The sequence below is a fragment of the Odontesthes bonariensis genome, chromosome 14, assembly GCF_027942865.1.
Source record: "Odontesthes bonariensis isolate fOdoBon6 chromosome 14, fOdoBon6.hap1, whole genome shotgun sequence".
NCBI lineage: Eukaryota > Metazoa > Chordata > Actinopteri > Atheriniformes > Atherinopsidae > Odontesthes > Odontesthes bonariensis.
In genome coordinates, this window is record NC_134519.1 from 11,866,159 (window position 1) to 11,891,013 (window position 24,855).

The 24,855-nt window shown below is 44.6% G+C and overlaps 2 protein-coding genes across 4 annotated transcripts in view; both read right to left on the reverse strand.

The window, feature by feature from the left end:
* LOC142398745 (serine/threonine-protein kinase MAK-like) overlaps nt 1-23,071 on the reverse strand; it is a 36,680-nt gene extending 13,609 nt beyond the window's left edge. For 2 of the 3 annotated variants that reach the window (XM_075482887.1, XM_075482885.1), the window contains exons 1-2: nt 22,751-23,071; nt 22,541-22,642 (exon numbers count right to left, since the gene is read on the reverse strand). The gene's annotated coding sequence lies outside the window, so the exon portion shown is untranslated. Of the gene's footprint in view, nt 1-22,209; nt 22,270-22,540; nt 22,643-22,750 lie in introns of those variants that run through there. The other variant, XM_075482886.1, reaches the window with a different exon arrangement.
* Nucleotides 1,968-4,844, reverse strand: LOC142398245 (phosphatidylinositol 4-phosphate 5-kinase type-1 alpha-like). The gene is given in 2 exon segments (XM_075482204.1): nt 1,968-3,259; nt 3,261-4,844. Coding segments are annotated over 2 exon segments (1,512 nt in total). The 5' UTR covers nt 4,661-4,844; the 3' UTR covers nt 1,968-3,147.
* Nucleotides 23,072-24,855: the final 1,784 nt, after the last annotated feature.

Sequence of the window (24,855 nt, forward strand, 5' to 3'; positions counted from 1 at the left end):
TGACTGTCCTGTATCATAACTAAATCTCTGCCGTTTGTAACAAACCAAACTGTTTGAAAATCCGGTCAAAATTCGGGCAGTTATGATCATTGAAGTTGGGGATATACACCTTCCTCAGTCAAAATGAATGCAATGGGCGGGCATTGGAGACCCAGCCAAGAAGGCGGCCGCGTTGATACGTCAGCTCCAATAGGCAGCTCAGTCAATGAGGCGTCTACGTATATTATGTCTATGACAGGTGACTTTGTTGGTATAATAACTCGACCTGCACATATGTGAGATGGAGATATGCAGTGCTGAAAGCACCGCCCTCTGGCGGTCAGGAAGAATGAAATAGAACGCGAAACATATTGGGTTTGTACCGTCTTTTTCGGTTTTATTTGAGTTTCCGATCCCAACTTCTCTCGATTTGAGGTTGTACATCATGTGATGAATTCCCCAAAATGGTTTGGGATTTTACCTTGAGAAACTTTTCCCACAGCTTCTCGGCTTTTTAGGAAAGTGGTTCTATTTTTACTGTAACATCCTCAATGCCTTTGAAATTTGTTCTAAAGCGAGTTTCTAAAAAGAAAAAATCTCGCCAACATCTTATCTTTAGTTTTAGTTTGGTGGCTGAAATGATTGCAGCTTATTTAAGACACAAGCAGCCTTTATAGTCTCAAAATGGCCATCAATTACTCAGTCAACAGACTGTTTTGATAAAAGAACTCTATTTCCATCTCTGGACTGAATCATTTATACTTTTGAATTGTTTCTCAGACCAGAACAATATGACATCAGGAAAGTTTGACTGTTAGAATGAGTCAAATGTTTACTTTTTTATTTGTTTGTTTACATTTTATAAACTTGTTAATGAAGTAAAACACATCTTACGTTATCAAGAAATTAATTAAATACAGCCAGAAAAGTTTGTTCTTCAGTGCTAACCCAGAGTATGCGGGATGGACTGCTTTGACTAAATGTTAGTTAAGATTACACCACAAAACTTTTGTATTGGACATTTATTTACTGTCACTTTTTTCTCAACCAAAAAACACCCACATTGCTGCAAATCTTTGCAAATGCAAGATGGCTTCCCAACATTTCCTGCCAGTAATCAGCTGAGTGTGTCAGGAGTTGTGTCAGAGTTGTGGGATAGCTCACTACTCGACATCACTTCTACGACAGACAACAGTGACTACGAAGTCACAATAACCAGGTTCAGGTTGGCAAAACTAACATATGGTGTCCCTCAAGGACCGATTCTGGGCCCTCTATATTTTCTGTACATGCTACTATTTTTTTTTTTTTTTTTTATGTATGTGACACACATGATTTATCAATTGACCTCACCTAGATTAAATCATTTTCAGACGGTCTTGATAACATTAATTCTCGGATGTCATGTTTTCATAACACTTAAATGATGGTATTAGACACAGGAGGCACAAAACGTTCTTAATCCAAACACTAGTGTCTCATGATTATCATCAATGTACTCATGAGTCCAATAATCTGGGAATATTGCTTGATTTTGAGCATGACTTTTCCAAACATTTCGATTACATAACTAAAACTGCTACCATCCACTTCCAAAATACTGCTGAGATTAAGTGATTTATTACTGCAAGTCGTTATTTTTCTGGGCTGCCTCAAAAAAACAGCGACCTCCAGCTAATACAGCATTCTGAACCTACAGTTTTACAGATAAAAAAAGATAAAATATGAGCATATTTCTACTATTTTAGCATCACTCCATTAGTCATTCAAAAATTACTAAACCCGTCTCATCTTTTAAAACTTTTTCAAAATGGTTTTTAATCAGAGCTTGTTCATGTACCTTGCTATAATTTTGATGATTTATTCATTTTTGTTTTTCTTCTCGCTCAATTTCATGGAACGTACGCTTTATGGCTGTATAGCACTTTGTGAACTAGTTTTTAAAATTAAATGTCCCCCACAAATAAAGCTTATTTTTCCGACCGTTATCATTACAAAACACTTTCAGATCAAATTTAACCCAGGCCATTTTCCTGTGCTCTGACAAATTAAATCAAGCAGAGGATCCTAAACTGTACAATCCAAATAGGTTTAATAACTGGAAAAGAGATGGAAAAGATTTTTATATTTAAGATTTTTTTATTTGTTTATTTTCAGGTGTTTCTTTATCTTTGTTTCCTTCTTGTTTAAGCTTCGTTTTACTTGTCTCTTGGCTTTTCAGTTCGGGTCTTGTCCTTGTTATGTGCACTTTTCATAAATGTAGATCATCCCATTTTTTGTCACATCATCCAGGCTATTGGGACATGCGACCGATGTTGAGTAGACTGTCTATGGATTCATCACAAGTTGGAGGTGGTAGAACACAGAACGGACCCAGGTCTGCTGTGGTTTCTTTTCTGGATTGGCAGTTGTCACATTGCGTCACGTTGGTTAAGAGCATGGTTGACTGAATACCGCATGCATTTATCCATAGAATGGCATATTCCAATAAGTAAATAGCGTTTTTCTGCTTCGTAAGATATTGTTTTTTTTTTTTGTTTTTTAGAAAATATGTTTATTCCTTTAAAGTCAGGCATGAAAACATCACCACCACATAACTGAAACATGGCAGGAGGAACAGGCAGCACATGTTGCATGAGAAGGCATTTCCGTGACTCATATGTACATATACACAGTTTATACACCGTAAAAATATAGTAATCGAAGCATATAGGACAACCAGCGATGTTGGCTAATGAGCTATGTGAAACATTCATGTAGAAAAAGAATGGGAGATTAACAACCCAGAATCATTATGGAGAGACTACATCCATCATATCACAACCTAAACATGAAATAAAAAGTGAAATTGTCAGTCTCCCTTTATAGGCAATATAAGCTATAAAGTTTCAGACAATCCTTTCCGTCAGTATACAGTTTACTTACAATCGTCTAAAATACTTAATACGTGTTTTATGACCTCAGCCTACAGCAATCAATCATATCAATAAATATACCTCTGACGGTGGCAGGTTGTGGTTCATATTGCATTACTTCAAATTCATTGTACCTCATCTTCGTAGATGGCACCAGGTTTGTTTTTTGTTCTTTTCTTTTTTTGTGTGTGTGTGTTTGTTTTTAAAAACAGATGTTGGTTTCTGGGATGATGTCGGAGAGAGAAACAACATCTTAGTTTCCAGACAGGTTGCCGGAATTATCAGCAGCTCCTTCTGCCTCCAAACTGTGGGAGGCTCCCTTGTCATAATCAGTATTTGCTGATTTGTGCACTTCAACTCCGTATGGGAGGAGAGGAGGAGGCAACTCCTGTGCTGCCTAGTGATGAGGTGGAGAGGTAGATCTCGCAGTCAGAAGAGTTCCCCGTCAGCGGAGGCGTCCTTGGAACCAGATCTGGTCTGCCTAACTGCATCCCAGCCTCAGCCTCCGACTCTGTGCTTTTAAAATGGCTGTGATAGACTAATCTTGAGTCCACGGCCGACTGTCCACTTATATGAGAGAGGGGGGTGGAAATTTTTTTGAACGCCGTGTTGCACACGAACTGCTGGAAACGATCTGCATAAAAGCCTGGTCTGTGAACTGAGACCGTGTCCCCGTCATGGAACAAAGCTTTCCAGGAGTGCTCCAATTTCTTGATAAACCTGTAGGACTGGAGAATGTCAATGATGCCGATGTAGATGAGCAACCTCTCTCCTTTTGAATTGCGAGCTGGAATGCCTCCCATGTGGTCCTCTGAATCCAGAGCTCCCTTCCCTCGAGCCTCCCCCTGAATGGACTCCATGGCCGTGCAGTACAGACTTCTCTGGGCTTGTGGCTGACGCTGATCTGGAGTCTCTGACACTACGCTGCCCCCCGAGCTGCCCCCGCTGCGCTCCCGCTCCCGACTCGTCTGGTCCATATTGTGGATGCCCATCAACAGGCTGTAATCCATGATCTTGAAACTCTGCAAGAGCAGGCAGTCCCTCTGAATAGTCTTGCACAAGGCGTTGTAGTTGTCCGCTTCCAGCAGCAGGCCGTCAGGCATTTCCTGGATGAAGTCCAGGTCTTTGTAAATGGGGACACCCTTTTCCCTTTCCTTAGGAGAAGCTCGTCTCTTGTAGGTGGAGCCTTTCAGGTCGTATTTGAGGTGCATAGGGATGTTTCGAGGCAGAAGATTGTTCATCACTACAATACGGATATTTTTCCTGCCTGCCTGAACGCAGTACAGTCCATAGAATTTAGGTAGCAGGGTGCGCTTGTTCTGGTTTATGTTCATGAAGTAGCCCGGTAAGAGTTTCTGGAGGAATTCTGCCTCTTTGTGTTGAACAGTCTTGATGATGAACTCATCGTCGCTAGAAACGTAAAAGAGGGATCCACTGGCTCCGGGGTTCGACAGTTCAATCAACGGCTCGTTACACAAAGAATACATGTAGTCATCAGGCCGGATGCCAAACAGTTCTCTGAAGTAACGGAAGCCGATAGGAGCGTAGGTCTTAAAGCGAAAGTCACTGTAGTGATGAGCAGGGGTCAGGTTACTGCCTTCACCGGGGAAGAAGATGCTTTCAAACACCTCGAAGTCCTGCATGAGAACGTCCCTTTCCGGCTTTTGGCTTAAGCTGCCAACTGTGTGAGTGATGCCCAATTGGATTGCACCTTTTAAGGCAGATGATGTGGTCTTTTTGTATGTGGTCTCCCCTGTGGTGGTCATGTTGATTTAAAAATCAGTTTGACTCAATCAGTAAGAGAAACAGTTAAAAAATAAAGAGGCTTTCTCTTTCAATGAGAGTGAGCGGAAATCCAAGAAGTTTGTCTTCGGCGAAAGTCGAATCGAAATGAGAAAAAAGTCGGGTGACAGTGGGGTATGTAAAAATTGACATCAAAGCCACTGTGACATCACAATGTGATGTCACTGTGGCATGCTGATCACAATTTCAGAATGGAGTGTTGACATGTTGCCATGGCAACCGAAGGAGTGAAATTTTATTTGGAGTGCAAGCTATTAGATACTTAGCTAAACTATATGTTTTATGTTTAATTATATGACATTCACTTCCCCTGTCACAAGCTTCTGTGCAGGCCCTTTGTGTTTTCAGTATGTACAGTTCACATCAGCACTCATATTTTCATTTGCAACTGCTTCGTGTCTTTTCACAAGTTGTAGCCCTCAGGTCCACCTTATAAAATCCTGTTGGCGTGAATGGAAATTTGTCTCGTTCAACCACTTGTGTCGTTAAAACTTCACAGACACCCAGAAAAGTATGTACTTCTGACTGGTTCTGAAGTGCTTTTAGGGGTTCAATCGATGCCCAAAGAGAGTCTCTTAAGCCTCGTTTCCACTACGCAGTCCGGTACGAGTCGGTTCGGAACGGTACGGTACGGGTCGGGTCGCTTTGGGGTCAGCTTGCGTTCCCATTGTACAAAGGGGACTCTCAGGGGTGGGCGGAGTGCGTGCAGAAGCGTAAATAGTAAATAACAGCAAATAACATCGATAATTTCGAACAACGACCAAGCTTCTTCAATGCGACACCGGCTCACGGTCCGGTTGAAACCACTTTCTGCCATTTTTGCGGCAATCAGCAGGAAAACTTTTTCGTTTCGCACAGCGCCATCGAGCTCCCGCTGCACAGCCTCCTCACCAACAACGGAGAGCAGAGCCTGGAGCCGGTCCTGTGTGCTAGGCAGTGTTGGGAGTAACGTGTTACAAAAGTAATTAATTACTCTAATGCATTACTTTTTGGTGTAATGCAGTAATGTAAGGGATTACAGGGAAGAAAATCGGTAATATTTACTCGTTACAAATGCAAGTAACGCACGTTACAATGCATTTTAACCTGCTTTGTTTTTGAGGGTTTTTATTTTCTTCATACAAAGTTAGCGGATCACCGCGAGATCAGGTACTGAATCTGATACGTCCGCGCAGAGCATTCCATTTTATACAAAGTTCCACAAGATCAGCTAGCAAGTTAAAAGTCCACGCAGCATGTTCGACTTCCTTTCACTTCGTCTCAAACTGGCAGACTGATACAAGGGATGACAGAACCAGAAGATCAAGATAGCTCGTTTTCAAGATGGGCATACGCCCACTACTTTAACTTCATTCAAAATAAGGACCCCAAGAACATTTTAGTGAAATGCACAATGTGTGTGAAACCCAAACCGCTTTCAACGTCGAAAAACAGTACAAGCAATTTGACAAAGCATTTGCAGAGGTGCCATTGCACCACGAAATTAGTCAAGAAAGGAGAGGATGAGACAGGATGCGATAAAAAACCCAACAAAGCAGCCGAAACTGACGTTTACCCGACCAGAGAATCTCTAGCCACGAGAGTTGAGAAGGCTAGTTGCCGAGTATTGAGAATGAGGAGTCGCGTGACTCCGGTCGGCCATGTTGGCAGAAGACGCTAATGGTTGCCAGGGGCAACATATACATATACATGCAAAATAAAGATAAAGCCTGAGAGGGTAACGCTGCTCATGGTCAGACAAAAGGGCTGAGGGGGTACACATTAACACATTAGCCACATTAGGGGGTAGTTAACATTAATTTTCGAACAGGCAACAGTTTGCAAATTGAGCATTTTCGAAGAGCCAACAGTTCGCTAGTGTGGAGGGGGCGTGGTGCATCAGCTGCAGGAGAGAGGTGTGGAGAGAGCTCAGGGGAGCAGCACCAGGTGAGTGATTAGTACACTAGCATCCACTTGTCTAATCACTCTCCTTTATAAACACAGTAGCGTGCTGGAACCAGGAGAGAGGAGGAGAACACGCCGGCAGACAGCGCAGGAAGCGCAGGAGGGAAGCCGAGCTGAAAAGATCACTGAAAGAGTGAATAAAAATAAAGTATTACAACTTAACCAAGGATCTCAGTCGTACTTTCCCAGCTGGAGGAACCCGCGGTGGCTGTGACTACGCTACATTGGCGCCCGAACTGGGATTCAGCAGACGGAAAGGGAAACTGAGATGACGGAACCACAGCAGCCGATCACCATGCTGGCTCAGCTGCTGGCGGAGGTCGCCACGATGAGCCGGGACCAGGCGGTCCTCAGCAGGCAGCAGCTGGCAGCGCTGCAGGACCAGGCAGAGCGGCAGACCCACCTGCTGGAGGTGATGGTGGAGCAGGCCGGAGCAGGAACACCAGCTCCCCCACTCGCATCCGTCGCACTCCATAAAATGTCCCCAACCGACGACCCTCAATCATTCCTTGATATGTTCGAGGCAACGGCGGAGGCATGCAGGTGGCCGGAGGAAGAGTGGGCGGTACGGGTGCTTCCCCTCCTGTCAGGGGACGCCCAAACAGCGGCGCTGGGCCTCCCGGCGCGTGCTCGAGATTACACGGCGATCAGGAGGGCAGTGCTGGATCGCCTCGGCTACTCCGCGGAGGACCATCGCCGCCGCTTTCGGGGGATGAAACTGAGCCCCACGGACCGACCGTTCACATATGCGCAGCAGCTGAAAGACGTGGCGACTCGATGGCTGCAGCCAGGGGGATCCAAGGGCGAGGAAAGAATATTGGAACAGATACTTCTGGAGCAGTTTGTGGAGGGGCTGCCGACGGGTACGGCAGAGTGGGTGCGCTGTCACCGACCAACGGAGCTGGCGACCGCAATCACCCTCACTGAGGACCATCTGGCGGTCTTCTCCCGGGGCCGGACACTGGAGGCGTGGCCAGCAACTCCCAGCCGTCCCACACCAGCGCCCCGAAGGGGGCAGTCTGCCGCCGAGCCCCTGCACCACGCAACTGCCCGACCATCGCCACTGCCCCGCACTAACCTCTCCCGCCTTTTTCCACCCCAGGTTCCAGCCGCTACAGGTGCTGCTCCCGACCCGCAGAGGGTCCCTCAGGCAGCAGTGCAGGAGTGTTGGAGGTGCGGGCAGCCCGGTCACTTTCGCCGCGAGTGCCCGCTGATGGAGGTCGGTCAGGTGATCCGGGTTGTCGGCCCTCCAGCACCCTCCCCCGGTCCAGGAGGGACGTACAGCGTTCCGGTAAGGATTCAGGGGGGTACACATCAGGCAATGGTGGACTCGGGCTGCACGCAGTCCATAGTTCACCAGAATCTGATTCGACCCGGGGCTTTGATAGAGGCGGGTTGGGTGGATATTAGGTGTGTACATGGGGATATTCACAGATACCCCGTAGTTCCAGTGGAAATTCGTTATAAGGGGAAAAAGCATAGCGTGAAGGCTGCGGTTAGCTCCCGCCTGGTGCACCCCCTGATTTTGGGTACGGATTGGCCTGGGTTTGATAAACTGGTGGGGCAATGTGTGGGGGTGCGCTCACGACCAGCAGGGACATGGGATATGTGCGCGGTGCTCAGTGGTGACGCGAGGTTGTCCGACACTGCAGACGGGGAGGGGGAGCCGGCAGCGCCTCCTCAGGAGGCGCCGCAGGTTCCCGTGTTTGACTCCATGGAAGATTTTCCACTTGAGCAGTCTCGTGATGATACTCTACGCTGTGCCTTTGACCAAGTGATAAAAATTGATGGTCACATGGTGCACCCTGACGCACCGTTAACATATCCACACTTTTCAGTGTGCAGGGATAGATTGTACAGAGTGAGTCGTGACACTCAGACAGAGGAAACAGTAACCCAGTTGTTGGTCCCGAAAAGCCGCCGGGAAATGGTTTTCCAGGCGGCTCATTATAACCCGATGGCTGGGCATATGGGATATGAAAAAACACTGAACCGGGTTATGGCCCGATTCTATTGGCCTGGCATTCGGGCGGACGTACGCCGCTGGTGTGCGTCCTGCCCGAATGCCAGTTGGTTAACCAACCGGCCATCCCGAGAGCGCCTTTGCGCCCGTTACCGCTGATCGAGGTCCCATTTGAGCGGATTGGGATGGACCTCATCGGGCCATTTCACCGAAGCACACGCGGATATCGCTTTGTGTTAGTCCTGGTGGATTATGCAACACGATATCCAGAGGCAGTGCCACTGCGCAGCATATCGGCAAAGAGTGTTGCACAGGCACTGTTTCAAGTTATCTCCCGAGTCGGGATCCCGAAAGAGATACTGACTGATCAAGGCACACAATTTATGTCACGAACACTGAGAGAACTGTACGGATTATTGGGCATCAAGTCAATTCGAACGAGTGTTTACCACCCTCAAACTGACGGCCTCGTTGAGCGACTGAATAAGACTTTGAAGTCCATGATCCGTAAGTTTGTGCACGGGGATAGTGGTAAATGGGACAGGTGGCTAGATCCTCTGCTGTTTGCAGTACGCGAGGTACCCCAGGCCTCCACGGGATTTTCTCCCTTTGAACTGCTGTTTGGCAGAAAACCACGCGGGGTTTTGGACCTGGTTAAAGAAAGCTGGGAGGAAGGTCCGAGCCCCAGTAAAAACGAAGTTCAGTACGTCCTGGACCTGAGAGCAAAACTCCACACACTAGGGCAGTTGTCACGTGAGAATTTGCTCCGGGCCCAGGAACATCAGCAGCGTCTGTACAACAGAGGATCTCGGTTAAGACAATTTGCACCGGGAGATAAAGTGCTTGTATTGCTCCCATCTTCCAGCTCAAAATTACTCGCCAAGTGGCAAGGGCCCTTTGTGGTCACACGGCGAGTGGGTGACGTTGATTATGAGCTTGTGCGATCTGACAGGGGAGGGGCAACACAGATTTATCACCTTAACCTCCTGAAAGCATGGAGGGAGGCGGAGACTGTTTCCTTGGCGACGACAATTGAAGAGAGGGATGAGTTGGGGCCGGAGGTACCAAAATCGACCAATCCAGCCTCGCTCCTTTGTGAAAGCCACCTCTCACCGTCCCAGGGAGCAGACATAGCCAAGTTGCAGCAGCATTTTGCTGATGTGTTCTCCCCCCTGCCAGGACGCACAAGCCTTATTCAACACCAGGTGGAGACTCACCCGGGCGTGACGGTGCGTTCACGGCCCTATCGGTTACCTGAACACAAGAGAAAAGTGGTTCAGGCAGAATTGAAAGCCATGTTGGAAATGGGAGTAATAGAGGAGTCCCACAGTGCCTGGTGTAGTCCCATCGTTCTTGTGGTCAAGAAGGATGGGTCTATCCGGTTCTGTGTGGATTATCGCAAGGTGAACGCCGTTTCACGGTTTGATGCCTATCCCATGCCCCGGGTCGACGAGCTCCTGGATCGCCTGGGCACCGCTCGCTTTTTCACGACGCTGGATTTGACCAAGGGTTACTGGCAGATTCCCTTGTCTCCAGAGTCCAAGGAAAAGACGGCCTTCTCCACTCCGTACGGTTTGTACCAATTCGTCACACTTCCGTTCGGGTTGTTCGGGGCCCCAGCCACATTCCAACGCCTCATGGACCGGGTGCTGCGGCCGCATGCTGCATATGCTGCCGCCTACCTGGATGACGTCATCATCCACAGCAACAGCTGGGCGGAGCATGTGCGGCAGGTGGCTGCGGTGCTCGAGTCCCTGAGGCAGGCGGGGCTCACGGCCAACCCGAAGAAGTGTGCAGTTGGACGGAGGGAGGTACGGTATTTGGGGTACCACTTGGGCGGCGGGCAGGTGCGTCCACAGGTCGACAAGACAGCAGCGATTGCAGCCTGCCCGAGGCCCAAGACAAAAAAGGAGGTGAGGCGGTTCTTGGGGCTGGCCGGATATTACCGGAGGTTTATTCCCGACTTCGCGGAGCTGACCAGCCCCTTGACCGACCTCACCCGAAAGGGTGCCTCAGATCCGGTCCAGTGGACGGAGCAGTGCCAGGTGTCGCTTGAGAGGGTAAAGCAGGCCCTCTGCGGGGAGCCTCTTCTCCACACACCTAACTTTTCTCTCCCATTTGTCCTGCAGACTGATGCGTCGGGCAGGGGGCTGGGGGCCGTTCTGTCCCAGCAGGTGCAGGGTGTCGACCGCCCGGTGCTGTACATCAGCCGGAAACTCTCGGAGAGGGAGGCCAGGTACAGCACGGTGGAGAGGGAGTGCCTGGCCATCCGGAGGGCGGTCGGCGCTCTGCGTTATTACCTGCTGGGCCGCCCCTTCACCCTCTGCTCGGACCATGCCCCCCTCCAGTGGCTCCACCGCATGAAGGATGCCAACGCGCGGATCACCCGTTGGTATCTTGCGCTTCAACCATTCAAGTTCAAGGTGATCCATAGGCCGGGGGCCCAGATGGCTGTGGCCGACTTCCTCTCCCGCTCGCATGAGGGTGAGGCGGGGGGGAGTGGGCTAGGCCGGGCGGCTCCCCGGCCTAAGTCGGGCGGTGGAGGTATGTGGAGGGGGCGTGGTGCATCAGCTGCAGGAGAGAGGTGTGGAGAGAGCTCAGGGGAGCAGCACCAGGTGAGTGATTAGTACACTAGCATCCACTTGTCTAATCACTCTCCTTTATAAACACAGTAGCGTGCTGGAACCAGGAGAGAGGAGGAGAACACGCCGGCAGACAGCGCAGGAAGCGCAGGAGGGAAGCCGAGCTGAAAAGATCACTGAAAGAGTGAATAAAAATAAAGTATTACAACTTAACCAAGGATCTCAGTCGTACTTTCCCAGCTGGAGGAACCCGCGGTGGCTGTGACTACGCTACAGCTAGTTAGCTAGGCAGCAACGTCAGGTGCACTTCAGGGTTTGCAACAACATAAGGTAACTTCGTAGCTTTAAGAGACAACAACATAAAGAGATTTTTAGAGAATGTACCCGAGTGAAAATGCAGAGAACACACTCTCATCGACAGAGGGGTGCAATCGAAAGTAAGGTCCTTTCTTCTTATTGCAGCCAACCAAGCAACCCGGCGTCTCCTCGTAAGGTCAGACACCTGCTCTCGCTGATGCTGCATCCATTTAGGAAACCTAAAAAAACGTATTTCGTTGTTCCAATGTTTCCCAAACGTATTATGTGAGGTACTGGAACAGGTCTTCACACAGCATTGATTTCCAGGCATGTTCTTGCAATTCCGCACTGTTTAAACTTACTGATTTAAAAACACACGCGTACAATGTAAACGAACGGAGAGAATGGCGTTTTCTCGCTAGCATTCTGCCAACATGGCGGATAGGGGCGGGGCTTTGTACTATGACGACAACTCCTCATTCTCAATATCGTGGAAGACATGCTTCCACTCTCAACGGTTGAGTCACCCACTTTCAGAAAAATTATCTCCAAGATCCCGGGCGCTTCTAGCAAGGACAAGGTAAGCAAGGCTACATTGCCTCGACACGCTTGTTTTTACCTGAATGCTGAAATTGAGTTTGATGTTAGCCAAATATCGAAAGTGTGGGAGTCATTGTCTGTTTTTTTTCCCATATAGAATGTTCTTGTTTTGTTTCATGCATTTGTACAACGTGGGACATTTTGTAATGGCTGGCCATGCCGAATATGCTGCCACTTTGGTTGCAGAGGACTTGCCGTCACATGAGAATTTAGAAATGTGTCAATTTTATATAGTGCCTAATATGCAGCATGCATGTAGGCTGTTTTCCAGATGCCAGCAATCTATTACTAAGGGAAATGTGAGATGGCATGTTTAATTACATCAATACTTAGCCTAAGGTAGCTTTAAGCTACATTTCACACAGGTCGCTACGTGATCTGGTGGGCAGTGTGTACTTTTCCTCACAAAATCAGCCTTTTACTACATGCGGCTCCCACATGATACTAAGGCAAGGACACTTTAAAATGGCAAATATTATCAAAGACCTAAATCATTACATACATTACAATGCGGAGGTTTTTGACACATTTGTAATAATAATGTTCAGCATGGCCATACTTTACAAAAATAGTTGGCTGAATTATGTGTGTACATTTTAAGTCATTGAACTCCCACATTGACCACTTCTATAACTATCTGGATCGCGGAAACACGTTGATCAAAGCCGATGATCTGAATATATCGGTCGCAGCCTGGATGATGTGACAAAAAATGGGATGATAAAAAATCTGTAGTAACATGGCAGTGCAACATGATGGAGAACTAGAAGATGCACTAGTGGTGTCTGTGGATATCAGTTGCATTTTCTAATGAAAACACAGAAGGTGACAGACTTCCGGCGGCGCCATGTTGTAAAAGGCAGGGAAAAAGGCTGCTCTGAAGAACACGACTAAAACTAGCGTTACAGTAAGGTAAAACAATACAACACGAAGAAAACTTGCTCCTAAAGTGATATACAATATCTATGGAAAATATGGTTAAAAAAGGGAAGAGTACGGAAGAGAAAGGCGTAACAGAAATGAGAACCAGAACGGATAAAGCACAGAGCTACGAAGCGGACATTTCGGAGCCGCCGAATGAGGACCGGGACTCGGCCACACTTCACGAGCTGCGGGGGCTACGAAAAGAACACGCGGAAGCGGTAGGAGACAACAAGAGAGCACTGGCTAGGCTTGAAATGAGCATTAAGGAGCTCATGGACAGGACAACATCCCTGGAGCAGAAAATAGCTCATATGCAGGGTTTAAATTGGGGCGGAGTGGTTTATATGCAGGGTTTAAATTGGGGCGGAGTGGTTTATATGCAGGGTTTAAATTGGGGCGGAGTTAGGTGTGCTCCGCCTCCTCACTCCTCACTTCGTACTGACCGGCAAATGGAGTTCCGCTCCGCCTGCTCCAGTGTTCATATTTAAAAAAATAAATAAATGAAATTCTGCATTTTCACAAATCAGAAAAAGGTTTCACAATTCCCAAACAAGGTTGTAATTAATCTATAGCCTCTTTAGAATAATTATATCCAGATTTGATCAGTCTAAATAATGTAGTTTCCATTTTAATGAATCTAAGTCCAAGGGCGTGACAAGTACAGTTTAGGATCCTCTGCTTGATTTAATTTGGCAGAGCACAGCAAAATTGCCTGGGTTAAATTTGATCCGAAAGTGTTTTGTAATGATAACGGTCGGAAGAATAAGCTTTATTTGTGGGGGACATTTAATTTTAAAAACTAGTTCACAAAGTGCTATACAGCCATAAAGCGTACGTTCCATGAAATTGAGCGAGAAGAAAAACAAAAATGAATAATTCATCAAAATTACAGCAAGGTACATGAAAAAGCTCTGATTAAAAACCATTTAGAATTTTTTTTTAAAAGATGAGACAGGTTTATTAATTTTTGAATGACTAATGGAGTGATGCTAAAATAGTAGAAATATGCTCATATTTTTTAGAAGGTGATAAAGATGACATAGCAGATATCTTCGTAGACCCAACCGTATTGTACTGCAAGTTTATCAACACAATAAATAACAGCTTTATGAATGCCATGATGCAATCCATTCTGAACATGTCCGCTACGGAGATGAAAGCGAATAACGAACTCAGAGAGTTATTCGAAGCTTCATCAGCAACGCCAGCATTCAGAAGATTCTTCCTAACAGCACTCTTCAAAAAAGGTAGAAGATTCTCCCCTGAAGAAATCCTCCCAGTTATTAAGGAAATAAGCGCAAAGATACCATCACAATATCTTACGAAGCGGAAAAAATGCTATTTCCTTATTGGAATATGCCATTCTATGGATAAATGCATGCAGTATTCAGTCAACTATGCTCTTAACCAACGTGACGCAATGTGACAAGTGTCAATCCGGAAAAGAAACCACAGCAGACCTGGGTCCGTTCTGTGTTCTACCACCTCCAACTTGTGATGAATCCATAGACAGTCTACTCAACAAATTGGTGAGTGCAGTCTTCCGCAAGGAACAATGCAACATGTGCAACTCGCAGTTAAGGAATGAATTCCTTTGCAATAGTCCTGATATAATGAGGCTCTATTTGCCTCGTGCAGCAGACAGAACAGAATTCAAACAGAATGTAGATCCAGCTTGTGAAATTTCGATTCCTGGAATTGATGAACCACAGTATTAAGAACTGTCCTCAGTCATACGCCACAAAGTCTTGAACTCCCACAATGACCACTTCTATAACTATCTGGCTCATGGAGACACGTTGATCAAAGCCGATGATCTGAATATATCGGTCGCATCTCCCAATGAAAGCCTGGATGATGTGACAAAAAATGGGATGATCTACATTTATGAAGCGTGCACATAACGAGACCCGAACTAAGAAGCCAAGAGACAAGTAAAACGAAGCTTAAACAAGAAGGAAACGAAGATTAAGAAATACCTGAAAATAAAAAAAATGAAAAAATCTGTAGTAACATGGCAGTGCAACATGATGGAGAACTAGAAGATGCACTAGTGGTGTCTGTGGATATCAGTTGCATTTTCTAATGAAAACACAGAAGGTGACAGACTTCCGGTGGCGCCATGTTGTAAAAGGCAGGGAAAAAGGCTGCTCTGAAGAACACGACTAAAACTAGCGTTACAGTAAGGTAAAACAATAGAACACGAAGAAAACTTGCTCCTAAAGGGATATACAATATCCATGGAAAATATGGTTAAAAAAGGGAAGAGTACGGAAGAGAAAGGCGTAACAGAAATGAGAACCAGAACGGATAAAGCACAGAGCTACGAAGCGGACTTTTCGGAGCCGCCGAATGAGGACCGGGACTCGGCCACACTTCACGAGATGCGGGGGTTACAAAAAGAACAAGCGGAAGCGGTAGGAGACAACAAGAGAGCACTGGCTAGGCTTGAAATGAGCATTAAGGAGCTCATGGAAAGGACAACGTCCCTGGAGCAGAAAGTAGCTCATATGCAGGGTTTAAATTGGGGCGGAGCGCTCCGGAGCACAGCTCCGCCTCCTCACTTCGGACGGACCGGCAAATAAATAAATTCTGCATTTTCACAAATCAGAAAAAGGTTTCACAAATCCCAGACAAGGTTTTAATTAATCTATAGCCTCTTTAGAATAATTCCATCCAGATTTGAGCAGTGTAACTTTTGTAGTTTCCATACAGGACCCAGTTCAGGGTGATCAGAATATCAAAAATGCAGTGAAATGGCCCCATTCTGCATTTTCACAAATCAGAAAAAGGTTTCAAAAATCCCAAACAAGGTTGTAATAAATCTATAGCCTCTTTAGAATAATTCCATCCAGATTTGAGCAGTCTAAGTAATGTAGTTTCCATACAGGACCCAGTTTAGGGTGATCAGAATTCCAAAAATGCTGTGAAATGGCCCTGTTCTGCATTTTCACAATCAGAAAAAGGTTTAAAAAATCCCAAACTAGGTTTTAATGAATCTATAGCCTCTTTAGAATAATTCCATCCAGATTTGAGTAGTGTAACTATTATAGTTTCCATACAGGACCTTGTTTTGGTCGATCAAAATGCAAAAAAAAACAGTGAAATGGCCCTTTATGCCCACCCCTTTAATTCACAAATCGGAGGCTGGCGAATCGGATGCCAACTTCAGCGTTGTGACAAAACCACCAGCCTGGATAGCGTGCTCGACTCCCAATCCTATGAGTTTGGCCAAAGTTATGAGGTCGCTAAACTTCGTTATTCGTTACAAATTAGTTATTCTAATGGAAAGGATGAGTGGTGGCCTACTTCAGCACACATGGTAAAGGGGTAAATGGCAGTGTTGGTAGGGTAGGCTTTTGAAAGACTTTTTTTTTTTTATCCACCAAAATCAACAACAAACTGAGATATCGGGGCTTTTGTGAAACGTGCGCTCTTTCAGCCTGTCGCACTTTAGATACATATCCGGGATAGAGGATTTGCGTTGTGTCGCATGTTGCAAAGCTAACCTGTTCATAAGACCACCTCCTTAGACTTGTTGCGTGTCTTCTTCTCCTTCTTGTTGTTTGTTTATGTTACTTTACCGTCACCCTCTGGAAACCGACACGTGCGATTGGACAAAATGCGGAAATGCACAACAATCACTGCAAGCGTTATCAAAATTGTTCTTGAGTTGACGCAAAGCCATTGGCGTAATGATCGAAATGTCCAGATGATGACACCAGTTTTTGACTGCCATCTATGTCAGTTCATCACATAATTACAAAAATCACACAGAATGTGCATTAGAAAGAATAGATTCAGAATCCATAAAAAAAAACGTAAAAACGTATTTGTACCATGTGGGAGCCAACGCATGGGCAGTAAAAACGTAGTTTTACGTGACTTGGGAGTCAATGTGTTAATAACATCAGTTGGATTCAGTGCCACAATGTCTTTGGGTAGCTCAATTCTTTTTCATTCTGTACTGTAGCTCATGTTGATTTTATGATATGGTAATCCATATCAAATTTCGTTGCGAAAAGTTGCTTCTGTCGTGTTTTATTTGGCAGCTCGTTCGTGCTCAAACTATTTTCTTAGCCACCTCACAGCCGTGGATAAACTTACAGTACGTTGTCCATAGGCCAACTGAGCGACAGGACTACAGCTAGGTATTATCCTGGTTTGCATTTCCGGTGCGAGAGAATTACAAACATCTCCTCTTTCCGGTTTCGTTGGTGGAGTAATATCAACGAACATCCAGTCTTCAATAGAACTCAATGGGATTTACAAAATGTCAAATAAAACACGACAGAAGCAACTTTTCGGAACGAAATTTGATATGGATTACCAGTGCACACCAGTAACCACTCCGGTGAGTTGATGATTTTGAAAACGGACGTTTATGGTGCTTTTACGGACCTTTTTGGACATGCATATGACTTGCCATTCTGAAGCAGGTTGAGATGAATCAAAATTAGGCAAATACCGGAGACAGCAGTAAACATCAAAAAAGCGGTGAGGGGGGTTCTAAAACATTGCAGACAACTCAGAAAAGAGGCTTAATGTTGAAAATACCATAGTTATCCTTTAATGTTATCAAGACCGACTGAAAATGATTTAATCTAGGTGAGGTCAATTGATAAATCATGTCATGTCATATACATAAAAAAAAATTAAAAATAGTAGCATGTACAGAAAATATAGAGGGCCCAGAATCGATCCATGAGGGACACCATATGTTAGTTTTGCCAACCTGGACCTGGTTACTGTGACTTAGAAGTCTGTCGTAGAAGTGATGTCGAGTAGTGAGCTATCCCACAACTCTCACACAACTCCTGACACACTCAGCTGATTACTGGCAGGAAATGTTAGGAAGCCATTTTGCATTTGCAAAGATTTGCAGCAATGTGGGTGTTTTTTGATTGAGAAAAAAGTGACACAGTTAATAAATGTCCAATACAAAAGTTTTGTGGTGTAATCTTAACTAACATTTACTCAAAGCAGTCCATCCCACATACTCTGGGTTAGCGCTGAAGAACAAACTTTTCTGGCTGTATTTAATTCTTTTCTTGATAATGTAAGATGTGTTTTACTTCATTAACAAGTTTATAAAATGTAAACAAAAAAATAAAAAAGTAAACATTTGACTCATTCTAACAGTCAAACCTTCTTGATGTCATATTGTTCTGGTCTGAGAAACAATTCAAAAGTATAAATTATTCAGCCCAGTGATGGAAATAGAGTTCTTTTATCAAAACAGTCTGTTGACTGAGTAATTGATGGCCATTTTGAGACTATAAAGGCTGCTCGTGTCTTAAAGGATAAGACCGGTTTTTTGACATTGGGCCCTTGATTTCACATTATAACATGATGTTCTACTCACCCCTGCTTGTTGTTGAACATTTGGAGCTGTTCCGAAGATATTCGAGAGGCATCTGGCTGCTCTCTTGAGATATTCGGCCATGAAACGGTTTCCTATGGGCAAGCTTATACAGGCACAAACTATGCTGTTTATAATTTATTAATTACTGTACATTAGCACTGATAACTTAAAAAAATCCGGGTTACTGTAATTTTGATTTTTTTGTCGTAAAGTGGGTGTTACTGACGTCATCGTCGTGCTACTGCCACAGACAGCCCACAGACCTGCTGCCTATTTATTCATTCGGCTAAAATTCAAAATTAGTAACCCGGATTTTTTTAAGTAAGCGACGCACCTCCACGTTATCAGTGCTAGTGTACAGTAATTAATAAATTATAAACAGCATAGTTTGTGCCTGTATAAGCTTGCCCATAGGAAACCGTTTCATGGCCGAATATCTCAAGAGAGCAGCCAGACGCCTCGCGAATATCTTCGGAACAGCCCCAAATGACCAACAAGCAGGGGTGAGTAGAACATCATGTTATAATGTGAAATCAAGGGCCCAATGTCAAAAAAACGGTCTTATCCTTTAAATAAGCTGCAATCATTTCAGCCACCAAACTAAGGCTACGTTCAGACTGCAGGCCTTGATGCTCAATTCCGATTTTTTGTGAAATCGGATTTTTTTGTGAGGTCGTTCACATTGCAATTAAATGGGACCTGTATGTGGCCTGCTGTGTGAACGGCTTACCGCCCCATACTATCCCGGATGCGCAGAAGAGCGTACGATGACGTCATACGCAGCGAGCTTGCCCAGTGTTTTTATAGATAGATAGATAAATACTTTATTCATCCCAATTTGGGAATTTTTTTTGTTGCAGCAGCATACACTAAAATATATGAAAATAATTAAAGTAAAAACAAGCAAATAGAATAGAATAAAAAAATAAATAAAAATAAAAATAGTATAGTATATACATTTTTTTTTTCTTTGTTATTGTTTTTTAGGAGAGACTTCAAGCCTATTGAGCTTGAAGTTCTCTTCCAGCCAGAGGGGAGGTGTTATAGATGGTGATGGCTGCTGGTAGGAAGGATTTCCTGAATCGGTCCCTGTAACAGCGGAGCTGGATGAGCCTGTTGGAAAAGGAGCTGTCCAACCAGCAGCTGGTGGAGAGGATGGGTGGGGTTATCCATGATGGATAACAGTTTGTTCAGTGTCCTCCTCTCCACCACAGATTTTTAAAGTTGTTGTCCAGCCGGAGCCAGCACATTAATCACGGAAGAGGATATTAAAAAGAAAAAGAGCTAGGCTTTTGTGGGGCAGTGGCATCGTCTATCCAAAGACACGTTTTGGGTGCGTCGTCGTAGCCAGGAGTGATGGGACTGTGATGTGAGCGGCTTTTCAGACGCGTAGGTCGGATAAATGCGCCCTGGCCGTTCAGACTGCAGTCGCATGGCAAAAGATCAGATACGTATCGGAATTAGGACCACATATCCAAGTGGCCTGGATCGGATTTGAAAAAATCCAATTTGTGCTGTTCAGACTGTCATGAAAAGATCAGATACAGGTCGCATAAGGCCAAAAAAATCGGATTTGGGTCACTTCAGTGTGCTGTCTGAACGTAGCCTAAAACTAAAGATAAGATGTTGGCGAGATTTTTTCTTTTTAGAAACTCACTTTAGAACAAATTTCAAAGGCATTGAGGATGTTACAGTAAAAATTTAACCACTTTCCTAAAAAGCCGAGAAGCTGTGGGAAAAGTTTCTCAAGGTAAAATCCCAAACCATTTTGGGGAATTCATCACATGATGTACAACCTCAAATCGAGAGAAGTTGGAATCAGAAACTCAAATAAAACCGAAAAAGACGGTACAAACCCAATATGTTTCGCGTTCTATTTCATTCCTCCTGACCGCCAGAGGGCGGTGCTTTCAGCACTGCATATCTCCATCTCACATATGTGCAGGTCGAGTTATTATACCAACAAAGTCACCTGTCATAGACATAATATACGTAGACGCCTCATTGACTGAGCTGCCTATTGGAGCTGACGTATCAACGCGGCCGCCTTCTTGGCTGGGTCTCCAATGCCCGCCCATTGCATTCATTTTGACTGAGGAAGGTGTATATCCCCAACTTCAATGATCATAACTGCCCGAATTTTGACCGGATTTTCAAACAGTTTGGTTTGTTACAAACGGCAGAGATTTAGTTATGATACAGGACAGTCATATATTAAAAATATGTGCTTTCATGCTGAAGGACTTTGTATTACGCTCTTTAACAAAGATCTATGGTAGGCTATGGCAGGGGAGCTTTGGATCCTTTGGCATGCGGATTGCGGCTGTTCAGGACGTCAAACAACCTGTCAAACATCTAAAAAAAGCACAAGGCTCTGTTAAGTGATATATCACCCCAAACAGTGGTATCATATCATGGAGATCAAATTATAATCTAATTTCAATATATAAAACAAGTAAGTATTTGAGTACACAGCTCTGCTTGGATTTCCCTTTACAGGTAAGTATAAACAAAGTTGAATTTCATGCAGAATATGCAGTATTATATATCACAATATTTGCATGTTATTACCTCAATGAATTCCGCTGTTGCTTCACAGTTTTTAAACTGTGAATAACCAAGGTCCCTCAGTGTGCGCAGTGCTACCACGACAGAGTGACTCAGTGTTTGTGCAGCCAGGGACACCTTCATCTTCTGGCCATCAAAGTGGACATGCTTGTTTGTGATCTTGTTGGCCGCGTGCAGTCCATCTTTTGTTTGGACATAGTTGAGCTCAACAATGTATGACCAGCGGATTTCGCCCAGTGGCGCTGGTTATCTGGCTGTAAGCCTGCAACATGTTGCGGGCCAGTTTCAACATGTGACATGCGTCCATCAACACAAACACCCTGTCAGAAGTCACTGGATGTTTAAAGAAGGTTTTTAATGGCTCATGGGGGTTTCCCTTTAGCTGACACCCAAGCTGGTTGCACTTGTTGACATTGGAGGCATGCCCATCCATTGCCATGCAGACCACTCTTATGCCATGTGCATTTAATTCCTCCAGAGCATGGACAACCAGGACCTTCTGTGTGTCTGGTGACAGAGACTTTGTGAGGTAGTAGGCAATTGGAGCTTTCCAATGACCATGTATGCCTACCACCATAAAAACAAGCACCTCTGTGGCTAAATCAGTCTCATCCAGGCCATTCCCCATATCCACATATCCAGGCATTTTCTGAGTACTGGGATTGTACTGGCCATGTTTTTTGATGGCCATGGCATCCAATATGAGGGCCACAGAGCCATATTTAGCGGGGTCTTCTTCACATCTTCTCAGCAACATGTCCAACATCATTGTATTGAGCCCAGGCTCGGCATCCACAGATTGTATCCACCTTTACCAAAAAAAAAAAAAAAAGCTATGTAAGTGCTATAACCCTTGGATCCCTATTTTGGGCACTTTTTCATTTTTTCCTAAGATTGTTCTTTTTTCCAAGACTTTCAAAAAATAGTTAAAATAGCACATACACGCTCAAAACTTCTACATCAGTTCCCTGTTTGTTGTACATTACGTAGAGCTACACCGTTGCAATGTATGTGGATGTGGCAGGGGAAGATGCAGAGAATCCCTCAGGTAATTGTATGCTTTCGGACCATGGAGGTGCAGTGTGAGGGCAAACTCTCTCTGGTCCTTCGTGTATTCATGGCCCCGCTTTGAAAAGAAGTCTACCTGAAGATCTGAAATTTTGTTAATCCAAACTACTTAGTAAGTTCCCTTGAAATAATACCTTTATTAAGTCTGACAAAGAGTGTAAACAACATACAATTCAAGGTTGTATTATCAATTTCTTTTACCTGAGTGGAAGTCAAGCTTTTCTTTCAACTCCTCATTTATAAGGTTCTTTTTCTTCAGATCTTCCAGAAGACTTTTTACGGGAAAGAGAGAAAGGGTGCGCGTGTGTGTGTGTGTTAGAGAGAGAGAGAGAGAGAGAGAGAGAGAGAGAGTGTCAGTGAAAGAGGGTTTGTATGCATTCACCTGTGTATTTATTTATTTATAACATATAAAAAGTGTGTATGAGAGTATGCCTGAAAAGAGTTGCAGAAAGCAAGGGAAAGATTTTTATATGACCACAACCATGATGCTCACAGCTGTATGGGACATATCAAATAGCCTACAAATACTCACATCATTGAGCTGAGGTTCACTTTCAGGGGAATGCTGAGAAAGGTCCACTGGTAGGCTCTCTTCAGCTTTCCTTGAAGTTTTTGTAAACCTTGTCACAACAGGCTAAAATATAAGAATCATAATTCTTAATTAAAAACACTAAAAAGGGTGTTAGTATCCCACAGTGTACTGTAATACACAATACATTACTAATTCTAAAAATACACCTACTCTTTGGAGATGAGATGGGAAGTTGAAGACAGATGGGGTCGCACCATATCTAAGCCTTTGTGGCAGGCAGAGGTTTTATCAACGGCAAGGAGATTCACATTTAATGCAGGTTATTACAATAATACTGCAGTTAATGGTTACACAGTTGTTTACTCAGTTTTCCTAGAAGTTATTACCGTTTTATGAACAGCACTCTTAAAGTCCCACCGCAGCATTTCAGTCAGGTTGAAGTCTGGACTTCATCTGGACCAAACAACATCTTGATTCTTTTCTTTTTCAGACATTCTGCTGTAGATTTACTGCTGTGTTTGGGATCTTTGTCCTGTTGATGACTCAGGCTACGTCCCCACGACAACGGTAACGACAGATAAACGCAGAACATTTCGACAGATGTGCCTATCTTGCACACGGCGACGGCGTTTTTAGGAGTTCAAAACGGAGAAAACGCAAACACCCTCCAGAGTGGAGATCTTGAAAACGATCCAACCTCTCGTCGCCGTAGAAACATTTCAAGACGCAGAAGTGCGTTTTTTGCACACGTTAAGTGGGTAGTTCTCCATGAACGACTCCCATATCTCACTATATTTATTTTGGACACTCTCCCAATCCACATTATCCACTGCCTTCCTGGCTTTGTAGTTCAGTGTCGTGTTCAGGAGCAACTGGACCTCATCATCTGTCCAAACAAACTTTGAAGGCGTACTGTTGTTGCTGCCGCGCTTCGCCATTTTCTTCCAACTGACGCGGAGGAAGTAGCCACAAAACAGGCATTTCTCATATTTATTAATATATAACAATATAACTCATATAACAATACCAAAGGTATTGTTGCTACTGCCACCTACGTCCGGGGCGTGCATACTACATCGGCAAACTATGAGTTTTATACGTTTTCCCTGTTCCCATGGGTAAACAGATATCCACCCCCAAGCGCTCGTGAGAACGCAGATAAATTGTGGAGGAAAAAAACGGACATCTGTGTTTCTGCTTCAGAGCGTTGTCGTGGGCACGTAGCCTCAGTTTAAGCCAAGCTTTAGCTGTCGGACAGATGGCCTCACATTTGACAGGTATGGTGTGGCCGAAGAACAAGCCCAAATCATCAGCCCTCCACCACCGTGCTTGACAGCTGGTGTGAGGTGTTTGTGCTGATATGCTGTGTTTGATATTCCCCAAACGTGCTGCTGTGCATTATGACCAAACATCTCCACTTTGGTCTGGTCTGTCCAAAGGACATTGTTCCAGAAGTCTGGTGGTTTGTTCAGATGTAAACCTAAGCTGTTCTGAAGAAGAAGAGGCTTTCTCCTGCAGCCCTTCCAAACAAGCCATACGTGTTCAGCCTTCTTCTAACTGTACTGTCATGAACTTTAACATTTAACATGCTAACTGAGGCCTGTAGAGTCTGAGATGTAGCTCTTGGGTTTTTGACCTTGGGGTGAACTTGCTGGGACGTCCACTCCTGGGACGATTGACAGCTGTTTTGAATGTTTTCTATTTGTGAATAATCTTTCTGAATGTAGAATTATGGACTCCAAATATTTTGGAAATGGCCTTCCAATCCCTCCCAGACTGATGGCCAGCAACAATTGACTCTCTAAGATCATTGCTGATGCCTTTCCTCCTTGGCATTGTGTTAACACACACCTGAATGCCCCAGACAAGCAAACTGACAAAACTTCTCAACTCACATAAACTGATGATCAGTTAATCAATTGTATTTGAGTAAAAGCACCTGGCTGCTACTGATCTTCTTAATTCCTATGTACCGTGCTTAGTTTATCGTACACTTTTGGTTTATCATTTGTTGAATAAATAAAAATTTCCCTCATTTTTATGACCTGTTGCCCAGATGATACATGTGTTCTCTTTTACATATGGCTGTTTCACTTTGATATAAAACTTTAAAACTTTAATAAATACTATTAGTTGTATCCGTTTAGCCTGTCTTATTGTCTCCTTTCCTGCTTTCGGACACTCTGTCATGAATGTCATGGCGTGTCGTGCGGCCTCGCTTATGTTTTGAAATCTGCTCCATAAATAAACTTGACTTTTGCCAACAAGCCGCAGGGTGAACGTTAAACCTAAACACTGAAACGGAAATGATCGAG